At 39.8% G+C, this 19,458-nt stretch overlaps 1 protein-coding gene across 1 annotated transcript in view; it reads right to left on the reverse strand.

The window, feature by feature from the left end:
- Positions 1 to 12,610: 12,610 nt before the first annotated feature.
- The window catches only part of MED13 (mediator complex subunit 13), a 125,660-nt gene continuing 118,812 nt past the window's right edge, over positions 12,611 to 19,458 (reverse strand). Inside the window, exons 28-30 of the mRNA XM_003278495.4 lie at positions 18,574 to 18,747; positions 14,917 to 15,017; positions 12,611 to 14,597 (exon numbers count right to left, since the gene is read on the reverse strand). Coding sequence (XP_003278543.3) covers positions 14,465 to 14,597; positions 14,917 to 15,017; positions 18,574 to 18,747 — 408 coding nt within the window. The 3' untranslated portion in view covers positions 12,611 to 14,464. The remainder of the gene's footprint in view (positions 14,598 to 14,916; positions 15,018 to 18,573; positions 18,748 to 19,458) is intronic.

Genomic DNA, 19,458 nt, shown 5'->3' on the forward strand with positions numbered 1-19,458 from the left:
CCCTAAGACAGATTTTTTTTTTTTTTTTTGAGATGGAGTCTCACTCTGTCACCCAGGCTTGAGTGCAGTGGCATAATCTCAGCTCACTGCAACCTCTGCCTCTTGGGTTCAAGCGATTCTCCTGCCTCAGCCTCCTGCGTAGCTGGGATAACAGGCACCCACCACCACGCCTGGCTAAATTTTTTTGGGTATTTTCAGTAGAGATGGGGTTTCACCATGTTGGCCAGGCTGGTCTCGAACTCTTGACCTCAGGTGATTTGCCCACCTTAGCCTCCCAAAGTGCTGAGATTACAGGCGTGAGCCACTGCGCCTGACCCAAAAACAGATTTTTATGGTCTGACTTAAAAACTCTAGCTTGGACTCCTGCCATATCCCACCATGGTGTCATTTTAGTCAGTTTGAACTGTTTATGTCTCAAATCTTTCTGAATATTCTTGGACCTTCTCATCACAGTTCCTCCTGTCTAGAACGCTTTTCATTCTCTTTCTTAATGCAAACTCCTAAGTGTCCTTTAAGTCTCACCTCCAGTGTTCCCTTGCTAAGAGACCTTTCCCTGACAAACCATCTACCCTTTCACTAATCAGGTATCCCTATTCTACGCTCTCAAGGCACCTTTTGCTTCTTTCAGCTATACTATTTAACACATTATATTGTAATTGTTAGAACTTCTCTGTCTTTCCCACTAGAAAGTATTTTGAGAGGGCCGGGCGCGGTGGTTCACACCTGTAATCCTAGCACTTTGGGAGGCCCAGATGGGTGGATAACAAGGTCAGGAGATCAAGACCATCCTGGCTAACACAGTGAAACCCCGTCTCTACTAAAAATACAAAAAATTAGCTGGGCGAGGTGGCAGGCGCCTGTAGTCCCAGCTACTCAGGAGGCTGAGGCAGGAGAATGGCATGAACCTGGGAGGTGGAGCTTGCAGTGAGCTGAGATCGCGCCACTGCACTCCAGCCTGGGGGACAGAGCCAGACTCCGTCTCAAAAGAAAAAAAAAAAAAGAAAGTATTTTGAGAGCAGGGACCATATTTTAGTTCCTTGCCAAAGGCACAGTACGACATTTAACAATGTTTTGTTGAATTAATGATTCATATGCATAAAGATACCATAATGCATAGTTTGCAAATATTCTCCCATTCTGCAGGTTGCCTGTTTACTCTGTTGATAGTTTCTTTTGCTGTGCAGAAGCTCTTAAGTTTAATTAGATCCCATTTGTCAATGTTTGCTTTTGTTACAATTGGTTTCGGTGTCTTTGTTATAAAATCTTTTCCTGTTCCTACATCCAGAATGGTATTGCCTAGGTTGTGTTCCAGGATTTTTACAATTTGGGGGTTTACATTTAAGTCTTTAATCCACCTTGAGCTGATTTTTTATATGGTGTAAGGAATGGGTCCAGCTTCAATCTTCTACATAGGACTAGCCAATTATCCCAGCACCATTTATTGAATAGGGAGTCTTTTCCCCATTGCTTATTTTTGTCAGCTTTGTTAAAGATCAGATGGTTGTAGATGTGTGCCCTTTTTTCTGGGCTCTCTATTCTGTTCCATTGGTCTATATGGCTGTCTTTGTACCAGTACCATGCTATTTTGGTTACTGTAGCCCCGTAGCATAGTTTGAAGTCGGGTAACATGATGCCTCCAGCTTTGTTCTTTTTGCTTAGGATTACCTCAGCTATTCAGGTGCTTTTTTGGTTCTATACAAATTTTACAATAGCTTTTTCTAGTTCTGTGAAGAATGTCATTGGTAGTTTGATAGGAATAGCACTGAATCTGTAAATTGCTTTGGAAAGTATGGCTATTTTAATGATATTGATTCTTCCTATCCATCAGCATGGGATGTTTTTCCATTTGTGTCTTCTGTGACTTCTGACAAATGTGTAACATCCAGCATCTATAAGAAACTTAAAAAAAATGTAGAAGAGAAAGACAGCCCCGGCCAGGCACGGTGGCTCATGGCTGTAATCCCAGCACTTTGGGAGGCCGAGGCGGGCGGATCACCTGAGGTCTAGAGTTCAAGACCAGCCTGACCAACATGGAGAAATCCTGTCTCTACTAAAAATACAAAATTAGCTGGGTATAGTGGCGCATGCCTGTAATTCCAGCTACTCAGGAGACTGAGGCAGGAAAATCGCTTGAACCCGGGAGGGAGAGGTTGTGGTGAGCCAAGATTGTGCCATTGCACTCCAGCCTGGGCAACAAGAGCGAAACTCCACCAAAGAAAAAGACAGCCCCATTAAAAAGTGGGCAAAGAGGCCGGGCACTGTGGCTCACACCTGTAACCCCAGCACTTTGGGAGGTCAAGGCAGGCGGATCACAAGGTCAGCAGTTTGACACAAGCCTGGCCACCATGGTGAAACCCCATCTCTACTAAAAATACAAAAAAAAAAAAAAAAATAGCATGGTGGCGAGCGCCTGTAATCCCAGCTACTCAGGAGGTTGAGGCAGGAAAATTGCTTGAACCCGGGAGGTGGAGGTTGCAGTGAGCCAAGATCACGCCACTGCACTCCACCCTGGGTGACAGAGCGAGACTCCGTCTCAAAAAAAAAAGTGGGCAAAGAACATAAACAGCCGCTTTTCGAAAGAAGACATACAGGCGGCCAACAAGCATATGAAAAACAGGTAAATATCTCTGAGCATTAGAGAAATGCAAATCAAAACCACAGTGAGATATCTCACACCAGTCAGAATGAGTACTTTTAAAAAGTCAAAAAAATAGTGCTCGCTTTGGCAGCACGTATACTACAATTAGAACCATACAAAGAAGATTATCAAATTGTTTTTTTTGAGACGGAGTCTCGCTCTGTCGCCCAGGCTGGAGTGCAGTGGCACGATCTCGACTCACTGCAAGCTACACCTCCCGCGTTCACGCCATTCTCCTGCCTCAGCCTACCGAGTAGCTGGGACTACAGGCGCCTGCACCACGCCAGGCTAATTTTTTGTATTTTTAGTAGAGACGGGGTTTCACCATGTTGGCCAAGATGGTCTCGATCTTCTGACCTCGTGATCCGCCCGCCTCGGCCTCCCAAAGTGCTGGGAGTCCAGGCGTGAGCCACCGCGCCCAGCCTTTTTTTTTTTTTTTTTTCTTTTTTTTGAGATGGAGTCTCGCTCTGTCGCCCAGGCTGGAGTGCAGTGGCGCAATCTCAGCTCGCTGCAACCTCCACCTCCCAGGTTCAAGCAATTCTTCTGCCTCAGCCTCCTGAGTAGCTGGGATTACAGGCGCTCGCTACCATGCCCGGCCAATTTTTTTTGTATTTTTAGTAAAGACAGGGTTTCACCATGTTGGCCAGGCTGGTCTCGAACTCCCAGTGACCCACCCGCCTTGGCTTCCCAAAGTGCTGGGATTAGAGGCATGAGCCACCGTGCCCGGTTGCAATTTTTTTTTTTTAATGCCAAAGAAGAACAGATGCTGGCAAGGTTGCAGAGAAAAGGCAACACACACTGTTGGTAGAAGTATAAATTAGTTCAACAATGTGAAAAGTAGTGTGGCAATTCCTCAAAGAGCTCGAAAAACCATTTGACCCATCAATGCCATTACTGGTTATATATCCAGAGGAATATAAACCATTCTACCATAAAGACACACGCACGTGAATGTTCATTGCAGCACAATTCACAGTAGCAAAGACATAGAATTAATCTAAATGCCCACCAATGACAGACTGGATAAAGAAAATGTGTACATATATACCATGGAATACTGTGCAGCCATAAAAAAGAATGAGATCATGTCTTCTGCAGGAACGTGGATGGAGCTGGAGGCTGTTATCCTTAGTAAGCTAATGCAGGAACAGAACACCAAATACCACGTGTTTTCACTTAAAAGTGGTAGCTGAATGATGACAGCTCATGGACACAAAGAAGGGAACAACAGACAATAGGGTCTACTTGAGGGTGGAGGGTGGGGGTGGAAGGAGGGTAAGGAGAAGAAAAAGTAACTATTGGAAACTAGGTTTAATACCTGGGTGATGAAATAATCTGTACAACAAACCTCCATGACACAAGTTTACTTATATAACAAACCTTCACATGTACCTCTAAACCTAAAAGTTAAAAAAAAAAGATACCATGGAATTTTACTAAATAACCTGCTGAATGTTCAATCTCATAATTAGTTTATCAATACTGTCAAAATAAAAGATGAGGGCCAGGCATGGTGGCTCACACCTGTAATCCCAGCACTTTGGGAGGCTGAGGCGGGCCAATCACGAGGTCAGGAGATCGAGACCAACCTGGCTAACCCAGTGAAACTCCGTCTCTACTAAAAATACAAAAAAATTAGCCAGGCGTGGTGGCGGGCGCCTGTAGTCCCAGCTACTCAAGAGGCTGAGGCAGAATGGTGTGAACCCGGGAGGCGGAGCTTGCAGTGAGCCGAGATTGCGCCACTCACTCCAGCCTGGGCGACAGAGCGAGACTCCGTCTCTAGAAAGTAATAATAATAATGATAATAAATAAGTAAAATAAAATAAAAGATGAGATTGATTCCAGTTACTCTCTTTTAGGTATGTACTGCATTGTTATTCATAGCACTTTAGAGGACTTATGGAACTAATTATGTTCATACGTGTGTTTCCAAATATACTGAAGGCTTAAGGTCAGAGGTTTGTATCTCTTTTCTTTTCTTTTTTTTTTTTTTGAGACGGGGTCTCACTCTGTCACCCAGGCTGGAATGCAGTGACATGATCTCGGTTCACAGTAGCCTCTGCCCCCTGGGTTCAAGTGATTCTCCTGCCTCAGCCTTCTGAGAAGCTGGGATTACAGGCACACGTCACCACACCTGGCTAATTTTTTTTGTAATTTTAGTAGAGAGGGGGTGTCGTCATTTTCCCAGGCTGGTCTCGATCCCCTGACCTCAAGTGATCCACCTGCCTCAGCCTCCCAAAATGCTGGGATAACAGGCATGAGCCACCACGCCTGGCTCAAGATTTGTATCTCATAACTAGTGTATAGTAGATTATTTTATTGTACAAACAAACAGTGTTTTAGTGAAGCTATGCCAGTTTCTAATTAACTTGTTGGTAAAGTTAGGTAAATTTGTTAGAATTTCTGGAAACTGGCTGGGCGCGGTGGCTCACGTCTGTAATCCTAGCACTTTGGGAGGCTGAGGCGGGCAGATCACGTGAGGTCAGGAGTTCAAAACCAGACTGGCAAACATGGTGAAACCCCGGCTCTACTAAAAATACAAAAAAATTAGCAGGGCATGGGGGCAGGCGCCTATAATCCCAGCTACTCAAGAGGCTGAGGCAGGAGAATCTCTTGAACCCGGGAGGTGGAGGTTGCAAGCGAGCTGAGGTTGCACCACCGCACTCCAGCCTGGGCAACAGAGTGAGACTCCATCTCAAAGAAAAAAAAAAATGAATTTCTGGGACCTACATTAAAAAAACTAAAACTGAGAAAGTTGCTCATTTTCACTTTGGCAGGACCTTTCCATTTCCCACACCATTTCTGAAATCATATCTGCAAGTTTCTTCAGCACCCAAGATGTAATTCTTGTGGATCCAGAGACCTGAGCAACTAACTGGCTCCTTGAAATCTGTTAACTATCTTTGGTTTGAATTCTATCATAAGCATGTTATTTAGAGCTTGACGACCCAAGCTGAGCTGGGGGTGGAGGGGTGGGGCTAGGGACAGAAAGGAGGTAAATCTTTTTTTTTTTTTTTTTTTTTTTTTTTGAGACGGAGTCTCGCTCTGTCGCCCAGGCTGGAGTGCAGTGGTGCAATCTCGGCTCACTGCAAGCTCCGCCTCCCGGGTTCACGCCATTCTCCTGCCTCAGCCTCTCCGAGTAGCTGGGACTACAGGCGCCCGCCACCACGCCCCGGCTAACTTTTTGTATTTTTAGTAGAGACGGGTTTCACCGTGGTCTCGATCTCCTGACCTCGTGATCCGTGCGTCTCGGCCTCCCAAAGTGCTGGGATTACAAGTGTGAGCCACCGTGCCCGGCAGAAAGGAGGTAAATCTGAATAGATCTAAATAATTTTTTTTTTTGAGTCTCGGTCTGTCGCCCAGGCTGGAGTGCAGTGGCTCAATCTTGGCTCACTGCAACCTCCAGCTCCTGGGTACAAGCGATTCCCTTGTCATAGCTTCCAGAATAGCTGGGACTACAGGTGCCTGCCACCATGCCCGGCTAAATGTTTTTGTATTTTTAGTAGAGTCGGGGTTTCACCGTGTCGGCCAGGCTGGTCTTGAACTCCTGACCTCAAGTGATCCTCCCACCTTGGCCTCCCAAAGTGCTGGGATTACAGGCATGAGCCACTGAGTCCAGTCAAGTCTAAATACTTTTTGTATCTTACCCATTCTTACTCTTACTGGAATATATTTAAAAGTCCTTTTTGTTACATTTAATTATCCACCTATTATGTTCACATATTTCCAAGTAGACATTCTCTTGTAAACCTTATTCTGAATTTGGCTCTTCTAGAGAGCATAAGTATTAAACAATCATCTCTCACACTTTTATAAATTTTTTTTGAGACAGGGTCTCACTCCATTGCCCAGGCTGGAGTGCAGTTGCACGATCATGGCTCAGTACACCCTCGACTTTCTAGGCTCGAGTGATGCTCCCACCTCAGCCTCCCCGAGTAACTGGGGCTACAGGTGTGCACCACCACACTCAGCTAGTATTTCATAATTTTCAAAATTTTTGCAATTTCCTTTGAGGTTCACAAAGCTGATTAGAAAGATATAGTTATCATGTTCATTTACAAATGAACAACTTGTGACTTCAAGAGGTTAAGTGTTTTGCCCAAGTTCACAAATGTGGCAAACCTAAGAACTGAGGAATCCTAATCCAATGATCCTAAACTACTACTTTTTTTTTTGAGACGGAGTCTCGCTCTGTCGCCCAGGCTCGAGTGCAGTGGCGCAATCTCGGCTCACTGCAAGCTCCGCCTCCTGGGTTCACGCCATTCTCCTGCCTCAGCCTCTCCGAGTAGCTGGGACTACAGGCGCCCGCCACCACGCCCGGCTAATTTTTTGTATTTTTAGTAGAGACGGGGTTTCACTGTGGTCTCGATCTCCTGACCTCGTGATCCGCCCGCCTCGGCCTCCCAAAGTGCTGGGATTACAAGCGTGAGCCACCGCGCCTGGCCCGATCCTAAACTACTTCTAATGTTAAAACGAGTCCAAAGTAGTTAGAATTTTGTAACTTCATTAGAAGTATTTGCAAAACACACTTCAGCAAAGTTCTGTAGTTTGAAGTGTTTTATCACAAAAACTCAATTCAAAAATATTCAAGTTGGCCAGGCACAGTGGCTCACACCTGTAATCCCAGCACCTTGGGAGGCCAAGATGGGAGGACTGCTTGAGGCCAGGAGTCCAAGACCAGCCTGGGCAACATGGCAAGACCTCCATCTCCTGCTACCACACATACCTGTAGTTCTAACTGCTTGAGCCCAGGAGGCTGAGGTTAGAGTGAACCATGAGGGTGCCACTGCACCCCAGCCTGGGTGACAGAGGGAGACCCTGTCTCTCAAAAATTTTTTTTTTAAATATTTAAATACCTTACTCCAATGCTGGGCATTGTGTTGGACTCTGGAGATACAATGATGAGCAAAATAGATCTAATTTCTGCCCTCATAGAGTTGTCTAGTGAAGATAAATAATCATACAATTGGCTGAGTGTGGTGGCTCACGCCTGTAATCCCAGCACTTTGGGAGGCTGAGGCAGGTGGATCATCTGAGATCAGAAGTTTGGGACCAGTCTGGCCAACATGGTGAAACCCCGTCTCTACTAAAAATACAAAAAAATTAGCAGGGAGTGGTGACAGGCGCCTGTAATCACAGCTACTCAGGGAGGCTGAGCCAGGAGAATTGCTTGAACTCGGGAGGTGGAGGTTGCAGTGAGCCAAGATCGTGCCATTGCACTCCAGCCTGGGCGACGAGTGAAATTGTCTCAAAAATAAATAAAATAAAAATCATACAATTGTAAACTATGAAAAACACTACAGGCCAGGCGCAGGTGGCTCACGCCTGTAATCCCAGCACTTAGGCTGAGGCGGGCAGATCACCTGAGGGCAGGAGTTCAAGACCAGCCTGGCCAACATGGCCAAACCCCATCTCTACTAAAATACAAAAAGTTAGCTGGGTGTGGCACCGTGTGCCTAGTCCCAGCTACTAGGGAGGCTGAAGCAGGATAATTGCTTGAACCTGGGAGGCGGAGGTTGCAGTGAGCAGAGATCGCGCCACTGCACTCCAGCCTGGGCAACAGAGTGAGACTGTCTCAAAAAGAAAAAAAAAAAAAAACACTACAAAGGCTCCATCTAGAGTATTACAATAAGAGTGTGTAACAAGGGAGCCTGATCTGAAGCAAGGGTGTATGTGGAAATCAGATGGAGGTTTAAGGCAAAAAATACCCATGGGGCTTTCAAGGAACTCAAATGACTAAAAAGCAAGGAGGAAAACAGAGAGGCCAATTTTGAGACTGTATTCATCTTTAGAGCAAGAAGCAGCTACTAAAGGTTTTCAGCTACCAAGGACCACAGTAAGTGTAGAGATCAGATAGGAGTACCTGTCTATTGCAATGGTCCACTCAGATAAGGTAGTTTTATCTAATGTTATATAGCAATGGATAATGCTAATTGAGACTAAGATCAGGACAGCAGAAATAGAAATGAACATATTTGATAGTACACAAGACTGACAGTTTTTGATGAATGGTTACAAGGAAGAGTTTATGGTTTGCACAACAGGATAGATGGTAGTGTCATACACAGTGACAAGGGACAAGTGGTTGTTCTCTAGGGACCAAGTAGCTTTTGTAGAAGATAATTGTTGGTTTTACTGGTAAGATATGCTCCAAACAAAAAGAAAATGACAAAACCAAGACTTAAACTCACACATTCTGAATGCAAGTCTGTAAGACATTATATGGCTTGGATACGTGGCATGATTTAAATTTATCACTTTGATTTTTTTTCTCTATAGTAGGTAGGAGCAAAATAAGGAAGTCTTTAAAGCATCAGCCTTTAAACTTTTTTTTTTTTTTTTTTTTTTTTTTTTTTTTTTTTTTTTTTTTGAGACAGTATCTTCTCACTCTCTCACCAAGGCTGGAGTGCAGTGGCGTGATCACGGCTCACTGCAACCTCGCCTCCTGGGTTCAAGCGATTCTCCCGCCTCAGCCTCCCGAGTAGCTGAGATTACAGGTACATGCCAACACAGCCTGGCTAATTTTTGTATTTTTAGTAGATGGGTTTCACCATTGGTCAGGATGGTCTCCAACTCCCAACCTCAGGTGATCCGCCCACCTCAGCCTCCCAAAGTGCTGGGATTACAGGCGTGAACCACCATGCCCAGCCTAGCCTTTAACCTTTACAGAAGGTCATTCTTGACAGTTCTGTTGGGTTGCTCTAGAAAGAAAAGACAAAACAAAACCCAGCTCTAACAGTATCAATTTCTATTAATCTCAAGCAGAATTTCTGGTTATAGCTATAGTACACTAAGGGTAGAGGTTCTTAATCTTCAGTCCAGGATTGATAACTCCCCTACAGTAGACAGGAAGATATTGGCAAAAGCAGAATAACAGAATAGACACCTCAGGAATACACTCGAGATGGTTATATTTAGCCAGGTATGGCAGGAACTCATGACTGTAATCTCAATGCTTTGGGAGGCTGAAGTGAGAGGATGGCTTGAGGCCAGGAGTTTGAGACTCGGGCAACATAGCGAGATCCCATCTCTACAAAAAATAAAACTAGCCAGGCGTGTTGGCATGCACCTGAAGTCCCAGCTACTCAGGAGGCTGAGGCAAGGAGGACTGCTTGAGCCCAGGAGTTCAAGGCTGCAGTGAGCTATGATTGTTTGGTATTCCAAATTTTCAAATGTATCAAAATTATCAATGTACTAATACATATTGGTGCTCCATTGTGGCTGTAGCTGAATTATGTGATTTTTTTCCCGTTTCCTAAACTTTCATATATTTTGAAGTTTAAAATAAAAATATCCATGTGTGTAGTTTTACAAGTGAATACCCTCTTTAAAAAAAAAAGCTTGATTTGCAGCTTTTCGCTATACATAAGACTATAGTAAAAAAAAAAAAAAAAAGAAACAAACCAGAGGTAATATAATAGTACTTGATTAAAGATCTGTCAGACAGAAAATAACCAAGGATAGGCAGTTCAAACAACATACAACTCCTTTTAAAGGGTAATTAAAAAAATTTTTGCAGCAAAAACTATTTCAAAATGATCACAATAATTTTGAGGTATGTCCTTACTTGGCTTAAGTCTGGACAAAAATATTTAAATGTGTGCTTACAGAACATGGGCAGAGCTATTTTTGATGGATTACTCACTTCTGAACATTATTCTTATGATCAAATAAAAATAGGATACAGCTAAGCTTTAAATATTTGAAGGTAGCTTGTTTGGACTAGACAATACCTAACTGGCCAGCCTACAAGGAATTGGTAGGTATGTAAATATACAATTATTCTACATACTGTACATTTGTATGTGATTAAAATCCTTTTTAAAATAAAATACTTCAGAGAAATTAAAAGACCATTAATCAGTTTCTAGGCTGCCCCTTTCCATTTATAATGACACAAAAATATTGCTACTAATTTTGCACAAATTTAACATGGAAATATTTTCAACAGAATAAGACACAACAATGAAGGCTTCATGAATAATTTATTCCATTTGAAGTTTTGTTTTTTGTTTTTGTTTTTTTTTTAAAAAGTATAAACCTTTTCATTTCCTCAATCACAATTTGTACAACTCAGTGTTATGGCATTCGGCAGCAATAGTGTTTGTTCCTTATTCTCTTTTTGTCACGTTAAAAAGAAAAGCAATTGGACCATGTTAAATGTCACTGCTAAAGAACAACTTTAAAACGCCCCTTCATAAAGTGACCAAGCTATTTTGAGAGGGTTGATGCTGACATGTCCAGTAATGACGTTACAATTTGTAGCTTAAACTCAATAACCTTAAGGTCCACATATCCAGTTTACTTTGAAAACTAAAGCTGTTTTAAAACTTCATGAATACATCAACCTGAGGAGTATTTTAGGTCCCAAATCCAGTTTTTAAATTTATACTCCACAAAAAAGAAAATACATACATAAAAATTTAAACCACAGTTCTGGGCCCACTAAAACACCAAAACCCCCCCCCCCCAAAAAGTTAAGATTTCCAGCTCATTTTTGGAGGGGTGGGACAAAATAAGAATGTATATTAAAAACACTTTTCCTTAATTCAGACAAACTAAAATCTTAAGAGGAAACCCAGACCAAAATATCACTCATGCAACATTAAGTGTATTAACTGATTGATATGCAATGCCATAGTGGATGAATAGCAAATTATATGATGCAATAGCATTTAAAAACGTTTTAATCTATTCAATTTGAACATTTTAAATAATGCAACATAGTATTCTGATATTACAGTATTAACATAGTGCTTGATTAAAGATCTGCAAATCTTTGTAGTAACACATTAAGTTAAAAAATTACCTCAGAAGGTAAATATGAAGACGAAAGGAGAATATTTTAATACAGTAATCTGTGCCATACTGACAATTGAGTACGAATACAGCTGAGGATAGTTGACTAAGTAGTAAGAGCTTAATTTTAGTGGTTTAAGAAAAGTTTAGAAATATTTAAAAATTACAGCTACTTTAAAATTTAAGGATTACATATAAGTACACTTGGTGGCCTTCTGGCCAAACAATAAGGTGTACAGAAATTTATTCATACAGTGTTAATTCACAGTCCTGATAACTCAATGGCTTGCATAAGAAAGGTATGGCTAGATGTTTCTCACTGGCTGGAAGCAGACATTATATAACTAATCTTTTTAAATGACAAAATACTGAACTTCCACCCTGCTTAATAATCATGGATAACTGCACAAAAAAAGATGTTAGCACTGTAACAAAGAAGTCAAGGTGTTGGTAATCCACTGCTATAAAGTATAATATTTTGCTTACCTATGTAAACAAAACTATCCATACTTGTCTGTGACAGTACATTAGTAAGTCAAATCCATCATCCTGCACAAGGCTTAATTTCTCAAATAAGTCTACTGAGCTTTTCTAATGGTTATTTAATAACTTTCTATTGAGTGTGAATGGATATATGAAGGGAAGAAAAAAAATCTTATCAATAAATCCTGTATATTTGGGAACTATTCCCGGATTCCCAAATAAAAAATAATTGTATACTGGGTTCCCTCCTTACGGCTCCATATTAAATAACCTGTCAGGGAATAATTTTAAATCTACTTTCAAACTGAGGTGTGGTTACCATAGGTTAGTGATTTTAAACAACTGAGAATATAACTTTTATTTTGTAAAGTCACTATTAAGTGTATAAAAGGGATACTCTTTTTATGGGAATTCCAAATAAGCATATTTTCCTTCATATCTCAGACAAGTTTTTTTTTTTTTTTTTAAAGAAAGTACAGAACAAAACATACCAATATAATGTGTGGTGTGTTAGCATAATTTAAAAACAAATGCAGAGAGGTGATCTTTAAATTTAATATCAAAATATGCTGACCATTAGAACTGCATAATTTTGAAGAAATGATTGAAAACCTTTGTCACCAATTGTGTTTGCTTCACAGAAAAAACAAGACTTGCTAATGTTTTCATATACACAATCTGAAGAAGTTATGTTGTTCATAAGAAAGTGATATTTAATTCTAAGCATAGAGTATTCACGAAAGAAGTTTCAGTAAAAAAAAAAACTAAAACAAACAAAAAAAACTGAAGTAGAGTTTTGTAAATACAACTGATTTTGTCCTTGTAGATAATTGGTGAAGGTACAAATAGAAATTTTGCTAGACTGCTTCCAAGAAAGCTAGGTAGACTGGGCGACTGTGAATTCAAGTCAGCAATGCAGGTAGGAGGCGAACTTGGGCTCTTTTGTGAGCAGCACTGTAGAAAGGATTTTTCAAGGGGGTACAGCCTGCATAAAAGCAGTTATCTTGGCATGTGCAAACAAGAAGGGGGAAAGTTGTATTGAAGGAGGGGTGAATTAAAGTCCCTAAAATTCAAGTCCCTTCTTTAGGGAGGTGAGAACCTCCTTGGCATATGCCCTACCTTAATCTGAGCTGTGTTATAGAAAAGTACAGACTCTGGTGTTTGGGACTGACATCTCCAAACCAAGAAAATTAAATAAATAAAAAAGGCAAGGGAAGTTTAGAAAATGGTTCTTTCACTAGTGGAATACAGTCTGAATACCAGAATTCACTGAGAATCTATTTACACCACAGTTTGATTGCGCGCACACACACACACCCATACATATGCATACTCTCACATACATTCCCAATCTTTAATTTAAAAAAAAAGTCAAACAATCAAGAATGACTGCTTGAAAAATAATTTGTAAAATGCCTAGAGCTGGGCTAAATTTCAACCTTATAGCAGATCCTGAAAATAAATTTCATAATAATATTCCCATGCCTAAATGTGCCACTGTTAAAACTGAAAAGAATTTAAGCATGTAACATTAAACACCAAGATTAGTTTAAGCATTCAGTAGCAAATGGTTTTTCTTGTAAAACTAAGTTTCTTTCACCGGAAATGGCCTGAAATATTAGTCATAGCCCTAAACCATAGTACAAAATATAACTGAAGAATTCTCATTTTATTCTAAGTAAACCACCTAACAATACCACTTGTATATTGCCATCATGTTATTCTGTAAAGATGTGATATATAAAATGCTGTAAGACCTGGTACCTTTTCAATTTATAAACACAGTGAACTTCATTACTGTACATGTACTCTGCAACTACAGCTTAGCTGTAAATCCTCCACACACAATGGTATGGACATTATTCCCCCTCTATCCCCGTTAAACTGTACATCGAGACAATACAAATTTACTGTCCCACCCACCCCCTTACAAAAAAATAATACTCTAAAAGCAACCCTACTGCAACTTTTTAATTAAGACGATTACATATATTTTAGACCAATTGCTTTAAAGCAAGAAGGCAGTATAAACCTTCTAGGAAAATTTTTATAAAAGAGGTTAAGAAATATAAGACAATTTATACATTTAAAAACTTACAATAAATAAGAGAAGAGATGCAGGCATTTTTGAATACTAGATACTATAATCCAATACAAGAACATCTTCATGTTCTGAAGCCATATGTTGAAATTCATTGTTCCTCATGTTTCCTCTCCATGCTTTTAATATTCATTTAACATGACTGGGTACTATGGCTCATTACTTTTCACAAATACTGTGACTGAAAAAAAAAAGGTTAATTTTGCTACAAAAATGTTATAATATGTTTTGTATGATCAGTCATCATCCTAAAGAGTTCAAGAGTCAATGAAAAATAGCAGGGTTATAGCCCCTCCCCCCAAGTCAAAACAATATTTGTTGAAGTAATAAGAATTAGACCCCATCACAAATGACTTTCACTGAGAAGATAATTGTAACTTAATCCTGCAGCGAAATATCCATTTTTCCTTGTTCTTTTCTTGCACAGTTCCATCAAATGAAGATCACAGCATATTCATAATAAAGTTATATAACTGATTCAGCACCACAAAATGAATTGGGAGACATGAGCGTCTGTCCTGGATTGCAGGGTCACAGGTTAGCCAGGAGAGTGCATTGTACTGTTCCAAAACAAACCTGAAAAGTAAATAAACTGCTGCATAAGTCATGTATTTATTTCCAACCTAGATTTTGGAAGCAGTTTTCGATTATGGCATTTAAGACTCAAAGTCACCTTAAAAAAGAGTGTAACGGAGAGTCCTTGTGGGGGAAGAAGCAATTTCCATAAAAATTATTCTCAAAAGTAGATTACTCAAGTTAAAATAGCAGTGCTTATCTAGAGATCCAGTGGTACACAACTGTAAATTCTTGCCAAAAATGAGAAAAATATATAAGAATCAACATTATATTCTTTTAAAGTTGCAGTGACAAACTGTTAATGGTAAAAGAGTTGTACCTGAGGACATCTGAAGTCTGATTTGAGTCAAGTGGGTGGGAGTGTTTACTGTGAAGCAGCTCGTCAGATTGCACTGAAGGCACGTGGAGGTGCAAAGAGGCCTAAGAAGGTAACAGGTAATCAATCAGCCAAACAGAAAATAATCTGCTATTTAGTTTTACCTTATTCTCCCAATATATCTTATAAAATGATGAAATACATTTTAGTCCTATGTTATGAATGAAAGCCACTATAAAAATGCTTGTTCTCTTTAACTAATTCATTATAGAAATGATTTTTTTTCTTTTTTAAGTAGGGGCAGGTTCTTGTTCTGTTGACCAGGCTGGTCTTGAACTCCTGGCCTCAAACAATCCTCCTGCCTTGGCCTCCCAAAGTGCTGGGATTACACGCATGAGCCACTGCGCTTAGCCAGAAGTGATTTTTAAGTGCAAAACTTATTTTGAATCTTTCTATTTCTTTTTCTTTAGCTTTATTGTTTTTGAGACCATACAATAATCCTTAGAAAAAGAATTTCTAATTATCTGCTAAGTCTAATTTGCCCAGATGTGCAAAGTAAATGTTTAAGGAGGCACTAAATTGAGTAGTTAAACCTGAGTAGTCTGTCCTTAAGGCATATGACACCCTTTATGACTACGCAGACATACCTAAGTCCAGCACTGAAAAAAGTAACAGGAATGAGCATAAGCAAATAGTTTGGTTACAGCACAATAAACCTTAAACAAAGCTATCTTCGGTTGAACTGAGAACACTCTATAAGTAATACAGTGCACAGATGCCTGCTTTGCCCACTCAATTTCATAATAGAGGGTAGGTAAAAACTGGCACACTCATTTAGATATGGCAATGAATAGTGGGAGAAACGAATGAACTACTCCACATTCCAATTAAATGAGTCATTTTGTTTATAAGTCAATATAGTATTAAAAAGCTATGACAAAACAATGGTGATGTTCACTGCAGTAACTCTTGGTAGATCTCATTCTGTACACTGTATAAGGTACTATTCTATATTTAGGTGCTCTCTCCTCTGCAACTACAATACATGTAGAAACTCCTGTAGTATATTTAGGAATATAACCAAAAATAGCTATGTTTGAACTGTCTACAAACTCTTGATTTATGGAGTTATAAGCAAGTCTCACACTGCAAATCACTACAAATTTTTAAAACGAAATTAGTTCCAGTGCTCTATTCCTATGATAAAAAGGAATCTAGCTAACAACCCGCTATATTTCCAAGCAAAGAGAAACAAACCAGTTGGCTTTACTGCCTACAGTATAAAACTAAAATGAGATATATGAAAAAAAAAAGTGAACAAAAATTATGGCAAATTGTGTCTTAGGTGGTAGTTCATAACCAGAAGTCCTAATCTTGTTACAATGTATCTAAGGGTAACTGCCCGCTTTATACTATCCTTTCTGCAAATAAATACTGAGTAGGAAAAGCTCTAGATAGTCCCTTGGACTTTTTGTAAAGTTGTGTTTCCTGAACACATCCCCTGAAACACTAAGGTAATAAACTATTAACAGGTGTTAAATAATCCTTTCCTTGTGTATTAATAAGTTTGGGAAATGCTAGGTAAACTATCTTATTTACCTCTGTTTTTACCTTATTTACCTTATTTATCTTATTTACCTTATTTACCTCTGTTTTTCAGAGACTTTAGTGTGCATGCATGTATTATGACTAGGAAAGAGGACAGACAGCGTGTGTAGCACCCTCCCGAAGGACCAAAGAATCCTTTGTTTTGTGGAGACACCAAAGACTGCTAGTATATAGAAAATCCCTGACCTCAGGTGATCTGCCTGCCTCAGCCTCCCAAAGTGCTGAGTTTACAGGTGTGAGCCACTACACCCGGCAGCAAGTATTTAAATTAGCATGATTTGTGGATTAAAAACAGTCAACTTCTGGTGGGTTTACACAAGAATAAGTGAGTCACATCTAAATTTGTTATTCTGGAACAATATTAGCAGCAGTAATAAATTCTGTATAGGGCTTTTATATCTCATTTTGTGACTTATCTCCACTTCATGTTACATTGCTTACTAAAAAAATTCGGTTTTGTTTTTTTGAGAGAGGGTCTCCTGTCACCTAGCTGGAGTGCAGTGGCATGATCATGGCTCACTGCAGCCTCAACCTCCTGTGCTCATGTGATCCTCCCTCCTGCCTCAGCTTCTCATGTTACTAGGCCTATAGGCACATGCCACCATGCCTAATACTAAAAATTTTTTAGAGATACAAAGTTTCACTATGTTGTCCAGGCTGATCACGAACTCCTGGCCTCAACTGATCCTCCTGCCTCGACCACCCAAAGTGCTGGGATTATAGGGGTGAATCACTGTGCCCAGCCTGAGTTTGTTGTAATAAATCATTATGAATCTGAGAGTCTCATTACTGTATTTAAAAACCACTCAATTTTTTTAACACAGCAATCTACACACAGCTATAAAAACTTTTTTAAGTAGTAAATGAAACTAAAAATCAAGTATCACAAAGATTATAAATCTTTTTTTTTTTTTTTTTTTTTTTTTGAGATGGAATCTTGCTCTGTCACCCAGGCTGGAGTGCAGTGGCACGATCTCGGCTCACTGCAACCTCTGCCTCCCAGGTTCAAGTGATTCTTCCGTCTTACTCTCCCAAGTAGCTGGGACTACAGGCACGTGCCACCACGCCTGCCTAATTTTTTGTAGTTTTAGTAGAAATGGGGTCTCACCATGTTGGCCAGGCTGGTCTCGAACTGCTGACTTCGTGATCCACCTGCCTCAGCTTCCCAAAGTGCTGGGATTACAGGCATGAGCCATTGCGCCCAGCTCAAGATTATAAATCTTTTATTCCCCAAAATAATGCAGCATAACAGCAGTGCAGTATGATGTAATTCAAAGAATAACATAATAATCATTTAAAGACCCAGGTTTCAGTCTTGAGTCTATTACCAATTTATGACTTTAAACAGGTGAGTTTTTCTGAACTTAAATATGCTCACCTAGAAAATGAGAAGGTTAGACAGAGGTAATACAAAGTTTCTCTCAGCTCTAAGTTTCCATATGTACAGTCGAAACAGACTGAGCATCCCCATTTTGAAAAAATCCCAAAGTGGAAACACTTCTGGTCCCAAGCATTTCCAATAACGGATACTCAATCTACACTAACAACAAGGGTCCTAGGAGTTTGACTTAGGAATAAAGTTCTAAAAATATAAATTTAAAAACTAGTTTTTTTTTTTTTTTTTTTTGAGACAGAGTCTCAGACATTGTCGCCCAGGCTGGAGTGAAGTGGCACGATCTCAGCTCACTGCAACCTCTGCCTCCCAGGTTCAAGTGATTCTCCTGCCTTAGCCTCCCGAGTAGCTGGGACTACAAGCGCCCGCCACCACACCTGGCTAATTCTTGTATTTTTAGTAGAGACAAGGTTTCGCCATGTTGGCCAGGCTGGTCTCAAACTCCTGACCTCATGTAATCTGCCTGCCTCGGCCTCTCAAAGTGCTGGCATTACAGGTGTGAGCCACCGTGCCTTCGTGATCTTGTTTAAAGAGTCACATATGGCAATGCATTTAAGAACTTAGACAAGCTATAAGACTTAAAAAAGTCACTTCTGTATTTCTCAGGACCTAGGCTGTCAATCAGAATTATTGAGGAACTGGGACAGAAATGGCAATACCTTAAGAAAAAGGGGACACTGATATTGTGCTTGAGGACATGCTGACCAGAACCAGTCAGGTAATGGACCTGCTTTGGCAGTTGATACAAAGTAACCAAGGGCCAATGGTTGCTGAAGAATATTAGGTACTTCCTCATGAGGTTCTGTTGATAGTAGCCGATCAGTACTCTGACCCTTAAGAAGACAAAATTAAAAGTATATTAGTTCACTCAGTATAACTAAGTACCAGATATAAACACAGAATGGCTCATAGCAATCAGTCTCATTATCTTATGACATTGATTTAACAAAATACTGAAGGATATTGAAAAAAAACCAGTTTCTATGTACTTAGGTGTATTATAAGTAAAAGCATTAATAGAATATATTTTAAGGATTGCATTAAATGAATATGCCAACTGTTTAACAAGTCTGTATTATTATGCCAAGCTCACGGGAAAGTGTGTAAAACTTCACAGATGAGTAAAAAATACAAAATTTTCAATGACATCTTTAACTTATTTGCTAATATTCCTTTAAGTCCTGAAAACCACACCCCAATCAAAAGGTGGATTCAATTTAGCTTTGTTAATCTAGCACTATCTACAAAATGCAGTTAATAGTGTTGTGAAAATTATTATTGCAACATGAAGGGACAACTACCAAGTCACATGCATATCTTTTGGATTAGTTAATGTATTTCTTGGTATTTAAGGAAATAGATAAAAATAATATGCATGAAAACGTTCATTACATCATTATCTATAACAAAAAAAACCTTACATGTCCAATATTTTGGGAAGGACATAAATTATGGTATAACAAAAATGCAATATTAAAAAGCTGATTATACTTATTGAAAATTGCAATATAAACATATGTGGAAGGAAGATAATTTGCTTAAAA

Source organism: Nomascus leucogenys, chromosome 14, assembly GCF_006542625.1.
Source record: "Nomascus leucogenys isolate Asia chromosome 14, Asia_NLE_v1, whole genome shotgun sequence".
Classification (NCBI taxonomy): domain Eukaryota; kingdom Metazoa; phylum Chordata; class Mammalia; order Primates; family Hylobatidae; genus Nomascus; species Nomascus leucogenys.